At 40.0% G+C, this 12,521-nt stretch overlaps 1 protein-coding gene across 8 annotated transcripts in view; it reads right to left on the bottom strand.

The window, feature by feature from the left end:
- ZMYM5 (zinc finger MYM-type containing 5) overlaps positions 1-12,521 on the bottom strand; it is a 44,552-nt gene that overhangs the window by 19,008 nt on the left and 13,023 nt on the right. Inside the window, exon 5 of one of the 8 annotated variants that reach the window (XM_040621194.1) lies at positions 10,475-11,162. The exons of the other annotated variants lie outside the window; for them this stretch is intronic. Coding sequence (XP_040477128.1) covers positions 11,032-11,162 — 131 coding nt within the window. The 3' untranslated portion in view covers positions 10,475-11,031. Of the gene's footprint in view, positions 1-10,474; positions 11,163-12,521 lie in introns of those variants that run through there. 8 annotated transcript variants of the gene reach the window in all.

The following is a 12,521-nucleotide window of genomic DNA, read 5'->3' on the forward strand; positions in this document are numbered from 1 at the left end:
TGAACATCTCCAGTGCTGAGTATTGAGGTACGAAGAGGGGAGCTGTGAAACTGCACACAGATATCGGAAGATAAACAGAAGGGGGAGGGAGCCGCCGCGTTCGGGTGCCGGGAAGCGGCAGCCACCTGCAAGGGGGAGCGGGTGGACTCATGGAGGGCACCCGCGAGAGAGCGGACTGAGACCGGTGAGCCGGGAGCGTGCGCCACCAGGCATCTCGCGGAACACTGGAATCCCGGTGTGCTCACGGGATCCAGACTGAGACCGGGAGCTCCTGGAGCGTGCGCGGGGCGACTGGTGGGCCACCTGCACGGGGGAACGGGCGGACTCGCGGTCGGCACCCGCGAAACAACAGAGACCCTGAACCGGGTGAGCACGCCACCAGGCTTCTCACGGAACTCCGGAATCCCGGTGTGCTCACCGGGCATAGACTGAGACCGGTAGATACGGGAGCGCGCGGTGCGGCTGGCAGCTGGCGGTGTTAGAAACACAAAGGACAGAGACGCGCCGGCCCTGGAAGTGAGGGCTGGGACGCTGGGTGTGGGGCGCACATCCCGGGATGCTGCAGGGTTGAGCAGCACCAACAGTAACAGAGTTAAAGTGGCCAGAACATCAGTGGAGAACGGGCCGCAATCCCTCCGTTCTGTGACAATTCAGCCTCTGCTGCTCTGACTCTCAGAAGAGGCATAGCCGACCGCCAGGGAAAGCCGCCAGAGAACAAAAGCCTGGAAATACCGGCTCACAGCATGCCCATCCCCATCACCCCTCGCAGGGGACACGGAGACTCTACCCAAACAGGGTTGCCTGAGTATCGGCGCGGCAGGCCCCTCCCCCAGAACACAGAAGGCAGGCTGAAAAATCAAGAAGCCCACAACCCAGGGCACCTGGGTGGCGCAGTCATTGAGCGCATCTCCGGCTTAGGGCGTGATCCCGGCGTTCCGGAAAGGAGTCCCTCATCGGGCTCCTCCGCTGGGAGCCTGCTTCTTCCTCTCCCACTCCCCTGCTTCTGTTCCAGTTCTTGCTGTCTGTCTCTCTCTCTCAGATAAATAAATAAATAAAATCTTTAAAGAAGAAGCCCACATCCCTAAGATCCCTATAAAACAAGGGGCACGGCCTGGGACCCAGTCAATAATTTGGGCTCTGGAAACCCCGCAACCTCTCTTCATCAGAATGACAAGAAGGAGAAGCCCCCCCCAGCAAAGAAAAGACAGTGAGTCTGTGGCCTCTGCCACAGAAATAATGGATATGGATGTAACCAAATTATCAGAAATGGAATTCAGAGTAACAATGGTCAAAATGATGAGTAGAATTGAAAAAAGTATTAACGAAAAGGTTACTGAGAATATAGAATCCCTAAGGACAGAAATGAGAGTGAATCTGACAGAAATTAAAAATTCTATGAGCCAAATGCAGGCAAAACTAGAGGCTCTGACGGCCAGGGTCACAGAAGCAGAGGAACGGGTTAGTGAATTGGAGGATGGGTTAATAGAGGAAAAAATGAAAATAGAAGCTGGTCTTAAAAAAATCCACGCCCACGAATGTAGGTTACGGGAGATTACTGACTCAATGAAACGATCCAATGTTAGAATCATCGGCATCCCCGAGGGGGTGGAGAAAAACAGAGGTCTAGAAGAGATATTTGAACAAATTGTAGCTGAAAACTTCCCTAATCTAGCAAGGGAAACAAACATTCGTGTCCAAGAGGCAGAGAGGACCCCTCCCAAGCTCAACCATGACAAACCTATGCCACATCACGTCATAGTGCATTCCGCAAATATTAGATCCAAGGATACAGTACTGAAAGCGGCCAGGGCAAAGAAATTTCTCACGTACCAAGGCAAAGGCATCAGAATTACGTCAGACCTGTCTACACAGACCTGGAATGAGAGAAAGAGTTGGGGGGGCATATTTAAAGCTCTTTCAGAGAAAAACATGCAGCCAAGGATCCTTTATCCAGCAAGGCTGTCATTCAGAATTGATGGAGAAATAAAGACATTTCAGAATCGCCAGTCACTAACCAAGTTCGTAACCACGAAACCAGCCCTACAGGAGATATTACGGGGGGTTCCAGAAAAGTAAAAAGGCCCCAAGAGTGATACAGAACAGAAAGTCACAGCCAATACAAACAAAGACTTTACTGGCAACATGGCATCATTAAAATCATATCTCTCAGTACTCAGTCTTAATGTGAATGGTTTGAACCTTCCCATAAAACGCCACAGGGTTGCAGATTGGATAAAAAGAAATGACCCATCATTTGCTGTCTACAAGAGACTCATTACGAACCCAAAGCTGCATTCAGACTGAGAGTAAGGGGATGGAGTACCATCTTTCACGCAAATGGACCTCAAAAGAAAGCTGGGGTAGCAATTCTCATATCAGATAAATTGGATTTTAAACTACAGACTATAATTAGAGACGCAGAAGGGCACTATATTATTCTTAAAGGAAGTATTCAACAAGTGCATATGACAATTATAAATATATATGCCCCCAACAGGGGAGCAGCAAGATACCCAAGCCAACTCTTAACCAGAATAAAGAGACCTATAGATAAAAATACATTAATAGTAGGGGACCTCAACACTCCACTATCAGAAATAGACAGAACACCCTGGCAAACACTAAGCAAAGAATCAAAGGCTTTGAATGCCATACTCGACGAGTTGGACCTCATAGATATATATAGAACACTACACCCCAGAACCAAAGAATACCCATTCTATTCTAATGCCCATGGAACATTCTCAAGAATAGACCATGTTCTGGGACACAAAACAGGTCTCAACCGATACCAAAAGATTGAAATTATCCCCTGCATATTCTCAGACCACAACGCTCTGAAATTGGAACTCAACCACAAGGAAAAATTTGGAAGAAACTCAAACACTTGGAGACTAAGAACCATCCTGCTCAGGAATGACTCAATAAACCAGGAAATCAAAAATCAAATTAAACGATTTATGGAGACCAATGAGAATGAAAATACAACAGTCCAAAACCTATGGGATACTGCAAAGGCAGTCCTAAGGGGGAAATACATAGCCATCCAAGCCTCACTCAAAACAACAGAAAAATCTAAAATGCAGTTTTTATATTCTCACCTCAAGAAGCTGGAACAGCAACAGAGGGACAGGCCTAATCCACGCACGAGGAAGCAGTTGACCAAAATTAGAGCTGAAATCAATCAAGCAGAAACCAGAAGTACAGTAGAGCAGATCAACAGGACTAGAAGCTGGTTCTTTGAGAGAATCAATAGAATTGACAGACCACTGGCAACACTTATCCAAAAGAAAAGAGAAAGGACCCAGATTATTAAAATTATGAATGAAAAAGGAGAGGTCACGGTGAACACCATTGAAATTGGAAGGATTATTAGAAATTTTTATCAACAGCTATATGCCAATAAACTAAGCAATCTGGAAGAGATGGAATCCTTCCTGGAAACCTATAAACTACCAAGATTGAAACCGGAAGAAATTGATTCCTTAAACAGGCCAATTAATTATGAAGAAATTGAGTCAGTGATAAACAACCTTCCAAATAACAAAACTCCAGGCCCGGACGGTTTTCCTGGGGAATTCTACCAAACATTCAAAGAAGAAATAATACCTATTCTCCTAAAGCTATTTCAAAAAATTGAAACAGAAGGAAAGCTACCAAACTCATTCTATGAGGCCAATATTACCTTGATCCCCAAACCAGGCAAAGACCCCCTCAAAAAGGAGAATTACAGACCGATTTCCCTAATGAATATGGACGCCAAAATCCTCAACAAGATACTTGCTAATAGAATCCAACAGTACATTAAAAGGATTATCCATCACGATCAAGTGGGATTCATACCTGGGATGCAAGCGTGGTTCAATATTCGCAAATCAATCAGCGTGATACATCATATCAACAAGAAAAGACTCAGGAACCATATGATCCTCTCAATCGATGCCGAAAAAGCATTTGACAAAATACAGCATCCTTTCCTGATTAAAACCCTTCAGAGTGTAGGAATAGAAGGTACATTTCTCAATCTCATAAAAGCCATCTATGAAAAGCCTACTGCAAATATTATTCTCAATGGGGAAAAGCTGGAAGCCTTTCCCTTAAGATCAGGAACTCGACAAGGATGCCCACTCTCGCCACTATTATTCAACATAGTACTAGAAGTCCTTGCAACAGCAATCAGACGACAAAAAGGGATCAAAGGTATTCAAATTGGCAAAGAAGAAGTCAAAATGTCTCTCTTTGCAGATGACATGATACTCTATATGGAAAACCCAAAAGAAGCCACTCCCAAACTATTAGAAGTTATAGAGCAATTCAGTAACGTGGCGGGATACAAAATCAATGCTCAGAAATCAGTTGCATTTCTATACACGAATAACGAGACCGAAGAAAGAGAAATTAGGGAATCCATCCCATTTACAATAGCACCAAAAACCATACGTTACCTTGGAATTAACTTAACCAGAGACGTAAAGGACCTATATTCTAGAAACTATAAATCACTCTTGAAAGACATTGAGGAAGACATAAAAAGATGGAAAGATATTCCATGCTCATGGATTGGAAGAATTAACATAGTTAAAATGTCCATGCTACCCAGAGCAATCTACACTTTCAATGCTATCCCGATCAAAATACCGAGGACATTTTTCAAAGAACTGGAACAAATAGTCCTTAAATTTGTATGGAAACAGAAAAGGCCCCGAATCTCCAAGGAACTGTTGAAAAGGAAAAACAAAGCTGGGGGCATCACAATGCCGGATTTCGAGCTGTACTACAAAGCTGTGATCACAAAGACAGCATGGTACTGGCACAAAAACAGACACATAGACCAATGGAACAGAATAGAGAGCCCAGAAATGGACCCTCGGCTCTTTGGGCAACTAATATTTGATAAAGCAGGAAAAAACATCCGGTGGGAAAAAGACAGTCTCTTCAATAAATGGTGCTGGGAAAATTGGACAGCTACATGCAAAAGAATGAAACTTGACCACTCTCTCACACCATACACAAAAATAAACTCCAAATGGATGAAAGACCTCGATGTGAGACAGGAATCCATCAAAATTCTAGAGGAGAACATAGGCAGCAACCTCTACGACATCGGCCAAAGCAACCTTTTTCATGACACATCCCCAAAGGCAAGAGAAACAAAAGATAAAATGAATTTATGGGACTTCATCAAGATTAAAAGTTTCTGCACAGCCAAGGAAACAGTCAGAAAAACTAAGAGGCAGCCCACGGAATGGGAGAATATATTTGCAAATGACACTACAGATAAAGGACTGGTATCCAAGATCTACAAAGAACTTCTCAAACTCAATACACGAGAAACAAATAAACAAATCAAAAAATGGGCAGAAGATATGAACAGACACTTTTCCAATGAAGACATACAAATGGCTAACAGACACATGAAAAAATGTTCAAAATCATTAGCCATCAAGGAAATTCAAATCAAAACCACACTGAGATACCACCTTACGCCAGTTAGAATGGCAAAAATAGACAAGGCAAGAAACAACAATTGTTGGAGAGGATGTGGAGAAAGGGGATCCCTCCTACATTGTTGGTGGGAATGCAAGTTGGTACAGCCACTCTGGAAAACAGTGTGGAGGTCCCTTAAAAAGTTAAAAATTGAGCTACCCTATGATCCAGCCATTGCACTACTGGGTATTTACCCCAAAGATACAGACGTAGTGAAGAGAAGGGCCATATGCACCCCAATGTTCATAGCAGCAATGTCCACAATAGCTAAATCGTGGAAGGAGCCGAGATGCCCTTCAACAGATGACTGGATTAAGAAGTTGTGGTCCATATATACAATGGAATATTACTCAGCTATCAGAAAGAACGAGTTCTCAACATTTGCTACAGCATGGATGGCACTGGAGGAGATAATGCTAAGTGAAATAAGTCAAGCAGAGAAAGACAACTATCATATGATTTCTCCCATCTATGGAACATAAGAACTAGGATGATCAGTAGGGAAAGAAAGGGGGGGTAATCAGAAGGGGGAATGAAACATGAGAGACTATGGACTATGAGAAACAAACTGAGGGCCTCAGAGGGGAGGGGGGTGGTGGAATGGGATAGGCCGATGATGGGTAGTAAGGAGGGCACGTATTGCATGGTGCGCTGGGTGTTATACACAACTAATGAATCATCAAGCCTTACATCGGAAACCAGGGATGTACTGTATGGTGACTAACATAATAAAAAATCATTATAAAATAAATAAATAAAAAAAAAAGAACCAAAAAAAAAAAAATGGGAGAAATAGAAACAAAAAATACTGGGCTTTTAAACTCTGTGGACTTATCCATAAAAGTATTTATATATAACTTTGGAATTTATATGTATTTATATATAATTATAGAATGTGAGACATCAACTATATATGCTTAAGACAATAATTAGATTCAGAAATTTTTTTTTTTTTTTAAGATTTTATTTTTAAGTATCTATACCTAATATGGGGTTTGAACTCACAACCCTGAGATTAAGAGTGACATGCTCTTCCAACTGAGCCAGCCAGGTGCCCCAAGATTCTGAATTTTTTTTTTACGTTAGCTTTGGTGCATACATAAATAAAACAAATGTTTCCTTTGTTAATAGCACAACCATTTTATTTCTTCAATTTCAAATTTTCTTCTTTCATCAAATTTTTATTTCATTTTATTTTCGGTATTTGTGTCTCCAGAATAAACTTAACCTTTTAATTGAATTCTTCCATATCCTATCCCAAGAATGTTTTAGGGGAGGAGGGGCCTAGTACGTTATTTAGTCCAAATCCCGATTATATGCAAGGAAAATTAAGACCTAGAAGTTACATGATTTATCCAAAGCTTAATAAATACTAGATACACTACTGACTTTTAGATGTTCTTCAATTGTTCTCGAGTCTAAATTTGCCTGCCTAAAAACTATCTTAGCATTTCTTTAGTGTTGGTCTGCTAGTGAAGTTCTTTTGGTGTCATATTTTTTTGGGGGTTTGTTAAAGAATAACATGTATGCATAAAGTTTATAAATCTTTAACTGTGGAGCTCAATTAAATTTTTTAAAGTCTTTATTTTTTTATTTTAGAGAGAGGGAGAGAGACTTCAAGAGAGAGGAGAAAATGGAGAGAATCTGAAGCAGGCTCCACACCCAGTGCAGAGCCTGATGGTGGGGGACTTGATCTCCTAACGCTGAGATGGTGACCTGAGCCGAAATCAAGAGTTGGATGCTCAACTGACTGAGCCACCCAGGCATGCTGCTCAATTACAATTTTTTTTTATAATGAATATATTTGCATGACCACCACATAAACAAGCAGAAAAAGTCCAATAACCCAGAAGCCTTGTCTTTTCTCACTCAATAATTTCCTTCCTTTCCTGTAAGTCATCCCTATTCTGACTTCAAAGATAAATTTTCTCTTATTTTGAAATTCACATACATAAAATCATACAGTATTGTACAATTTTGTGGCTGATTCCCTTAACTCAACATCTTGTCTGTAAGGTTCATTCACATTACATGCAGTAGTATTCCATTGTGTGGCTAGAACTATTTACCCATCCTACTGTTGGACATTTGGATTATTACAAATGTTGACTATGATTTCCATACATTTTTTTTAAAAGATTTTATTTATTTATTTGACAGAGAGAGACAGCCAGCGAGAGAGGGAACACAGCAGGGGAGCGGGAGAGGAAGAAGCAGGCTCCCAGCGGGGGAGCCCAATGTGGGGCCTGATCCCCGAACGCCGGGATCACACCCTGAGCCGAAGGCAGACGCTTAACGACTGCGCTACACAGGTGCCCCCGTACATGTCTTTTAATAGTTTCTTAAGGTATTTATCCTGCATGGGGTTTGTAAATGTTCTTGAATTTGTAGGTTAATGTTTTTTCTCCATTTTAGAATATCCTCAATTGGACCTCTTCTCATTTCTCTCCTCCTCCCTCTGGGACATTAAATACATGTGCTTTTTGTCAACTGTCATAGGTATATCTTACATTCTTTTCTGGTTTTCCACCCTCGTGACTTTCTCTGATTCAATCTGGATTTTTTCTTATTTCTTCCAGTTCACTTATATTTCAGCTATGCCCAACCTGCAGTTAAAACGTATAGTTCCTTAAAATTTGCATCTGATAATCCTATTATCTGGATCCCTTATAGGCTCACTTCTATTGTCTGTTTTCCTCTTGATTTTGTGATAGGGCCTTGTCTCCTCATGTTCCTGATTGTTTTTTATTGTGTCTACATGAAAAACTGAAAAAAAATTAAGGCTCTGGATTATATCAGCATCCCAAGCCAGAAGAGTTGTGGGTTTTTTTTGGGGGGGGGGTTGTTTTTTCTACCTGTATCCCTCTTTGTGGACCCCTGTGAATCTGTTGAAAGTTCTTACAGCTTTTCTCTGTGTTTTTTTCTAGAACTGCAGACCCGTAAGAGAAAAGCAGCTTCAAACAACAGATCACTTCTCTGAGGCTCCTTCTCTTAGATCTTAGGACCTTCATTTTTCCCACTATATTTATAGCTCTGTGATGCTTTCAATGCATATTTTATATATTTTGCCCCTCCTCCCCAATTACTTTCTGCAAGAGGGACTGGAATTACCTAGTCTTTTATTATCAGAAACAGAACTCCCTAGAATCAGAATAATAGCCAGAAATGACCATAATGCAAGAAAAATAAAACAAATGGAAGAGCGACTTCTACATAAAGGTGTTTTCTGTGATGAGTTTTCTGCTGTTTTATATAAAGATATGTGATGAGTAGAAAGAACTTTTGCTGAAAAGGTCAACACTAGAAGTTAACAAGAGGATTAAATGACTCAAAGGTCCATTCTAATGGACATAATCCTATTTTTGTAAGATGATATGCAAAGTTTTATGTGTGTTTTATGCAGAGCCATAATTCTGTATGATGAAATTTGAATCTATAAGCCCTATTATTTATTTGTAACTCAACTCCAGAAATCTTCACCTTGTTCTTTTTTCTTTCTTTTTCTTTTTTTTTTTTTCTGTTTTGGAAATCCTTCTATTTATAGAAGTAGAAAGCACATAGAGCTAAAGTAAGACACTCTGACTCTAAGTAACAATAATAATAATATAACTGTTCTTCTGTAATAATATACATGTTCTTCTGTAAGTCCAGTAGAATTTAGTTTTACTAATGTTAACAAGCAAAAACAAAACCTAGAGCCAATACTAAACTTAGACAACTTTTACTATGCTACATTGAAGTTAAAGAGAAAAATAGCAACAATGACAGCCTGTCCTTCTGACAGTTTACTTAACATTTAAGAACGCTTCAAACATATCTTCAACATCACTTTTCACCTGACAACTTGGTAAACATTCTTTTTAGAATTCCATACTAAGTGTTCTTATTTAAAGGATATAGTTCTGTAACTTTTGTCCCCAAAAATAGAATTTTAGAGAACTCAGGAATGCTGTAAATTCATGCATACTTCATAAATAGAAATTTGTTGCCATGTGCTAAACAAGATACTTTAAACGTATGTAGTCAAGAACATCTCCATTTAAATGAATGACTGTCAAGTGAACTATTCTGTGTTTTTGTTACATTTTAAAATCATTGATGCTTCGCATTATGAGAAAATACAGAAATGTAAAATACACTTCTGAATTAATGAGATAAAGAGCTAAAAGGCAAGAATAGTTGAAACTACTTCCAAATAACATTCTCAAGTTTCAATTATGTCCACAATTTGAGTGAATGAGTGGAATGATAGTATAGCATCCAACTACAGCAAGCTTTTTTATGGTATCAGTCTATGCTGTGTGTGTGTGTTTAAAGTAGGCTCCAGCCCAGTGCAGGGCTTGAACTCATGACCCTGAGATTAAGACCTGAGCTGAGATCAAGTCAGATGCCCAAGTGACTGAGCCACCGAGGTGCCCCCTCCATGCTATGCTTTACATTGAAAAGCATCTTTGGGGCGCCTAGGTGGCTCAGTCTGTTAAGCCTCTGCCTTCGGCTCAGGTCATGATCCCAGCGTTCTGAGATTGAGCCCCACGTCAGGTTCTCTGCTCAGTGGGAGCCCGCTTGTCCCCCTCTCCCTCCTGCTTCCCCTGCTTGTACTCCCTCTCTGTCAAATAAATAAATAAAATCTTAAAAAAAAAAAAAGGAAGAAAAGAAAAGCATCTTATTTATACACATTTGCCAATAAATACACAACTTCATCAACTATTCCAGAAGGTGAAAAATGGTCAAGGCAAACATTAGAGAAATACATGGCAAGGTTTCGGTTTTTAACTCAAGAGTTTGTGTGTATGTAAGATGGAATTCATGCTTACACAAACAGACATCTAATATTTAATAAAGAATTATAAAACAAAAATAGGTAAAAGAGTAAAAGAAATAAACAGATCCAAAAGGACAATTTTCTTTTCATTCCTTTTTTTTTTTTTTTTTAAAGATTTTATTTGCCAGAGAGAGAGAAAGTGAGAGAGCGGCAGGCAGAGGAAGAAGCAGGCTCCTCGCTGAGCAAGGAGACCGATGTGGGACTCGATCCCAGGACCCTGGGATCATGATCCAAGCTGAAGACGGACATTCAAAACCGACTGAGCCACCCAGGTATCCCCAAAAGGACAATTTTCAATGGACATTATTTCAAGTCTTCAACTGCTTTTAAGTTTAATACATTCTTTGTTACAGAGATCACAAGTTTTCATGAAATGGTTTCTCAGATTTAATTCTTATTCAAAAAACAAAAGATGTACATAATAATAAATGGATGACAAACATGAACAAAAAGTTTGCAAATATGTTTTTAAAAATTCAGTGATGTGTAATAAATTAAATTAAGATGACACCACCTTTCAATGATCAGTTTAGCAAACATTAAATAACACTTCTATCCCCAAACATACAATACAGAAAAATTTATGCTGTAAGGAAAGTAATACAATTTTTTGGTGGGGGCAATTTTGAACTGACCATCAAAAGTTTTAAATATATGTTGACACTTCAGGGTGCCTGGGTGGCTCAGTTGGTTGGGCCCCCCACTCTTGGTTTCGGTTCAGGTCATGATCTTGGGGTTGTGGGATCAAGCCCCAAGTCCAGCTCTGCACTCAGCGCAAAGTCTGCTTGGGATTCTCTCTTCTCCCTTTCCCTCTTCCTTTCTTCCTCCTTACATGTGCCTGCACATGTGTGCTCTAAAATACATACATAAAATCTTAAAAAAAAATATGCTGACACTGTTTTTTTTTTTAACATGTTGCCACTTGGACCTAGCAATTCCACCTACAGAAACTTTTCTCAAGAAAATAAGAAAAGTGTGCCACCGCAAGGGATATTCATGAAAAACCTCTTTACAATCGCAAAGACTAGAAACTTCAAATAACAAACCATTAAATGATTATATAAACATAAAAAAGGTAATTGTATTTGACAACAGCTAATAATGATGAAATGTCAAATGCTCCCCTACCCTTAACTCCAGGTCAAAAACAAGGCAAGCCTTTATATTTATACTCTTACCATTTCTATTTAACAATGTATTAGAAAAAGAAATAAACAGGGATGTGTGAGGCCAAACTATTTCCCTGATAACACTAAGATTATTTGCATTTTTCACTGTATTGGCATTTACAGTAATGGTGCAAAAGCAGTGATGGGTAAAATGGCTGGCAGTAGAACCGAATTTTATTTCTTCACTATCACACACTTGCAGAAAAGAAAAAGTGTCACCTGCACTTATGGTTGTTATACCAACACCAACTGGTGAATACAATTCTGACACTATCTTGGAATTAGCATCAGACCCCACAGGTTTAAAAGGCATAAACCCCAACAAGACTGCCAGTCACTTCAGATGCCACCCATACTTTTGGAAAACGAGCTATAAATCTGGGAGTTGCCTAAAGACCCTCTCAGGTTTAATAATTTGCTATAATGACTCACAGAACTTAGGAGAGCTCTATACTTACACTCACAGTTTTAATATTAAAGATTCAAATCAGGACCAACCAAAAGAAGAGACAAAGAAGGGTAAGGTCTAGAAGGCCCCAAATGCAGAGCTTCTGTACCTACTCTCTATGGAATCAGGTAGCGTTACCTCCCTGGCACATTGATGAGTACACCACTGAGGAGGCTGCACTGAGCTTCGGTGTCTACAGAGCTTTTATTGGCGCCTCATTCCATGTGACTGAAATCAATCTCTAGCCTCCCTCTCCTCCCTTAAGATTGGACTGGCTAAAACACCCAACACTCTATAATCACATGGTTGGTCTTTCTCATCACCCTCCTTCAGCCTCAGTCATCTCATCTAAGTCTTAGCCCAAATTCAACTGTGATCCAAAGGGCTCATAAATAGAAAACACAATCCCAATACTCAGGAAAGTCCAAGGAGTTAGTCTTCCTCCTAAGAACTAAGGACAAAGGCCAGTAAAATTACATATTATACAATAGATGTCCATTATGAAATAGTAAAAATTATTAATTTTACTAAATTTAAACCTCTGACTGCATCTTAATATTCTGTGTGATGAAGAGAGAAACATGCGTAAGCAGGG

This window comes from Ursus maritimus, unplaced genomic scaffold (assembly GCF_017311325.1).
Source record: "Ursus maritimus isolate PB19 unplaced genomic scaffold, ASM1731132v1 scaffold_10, whole genome shotgun sequence".
NCBI lineage: Eukaryota > Metazoa > Chordata > Mammalia > Carnivora > Ursidae > Ursus > Ursus maritimus.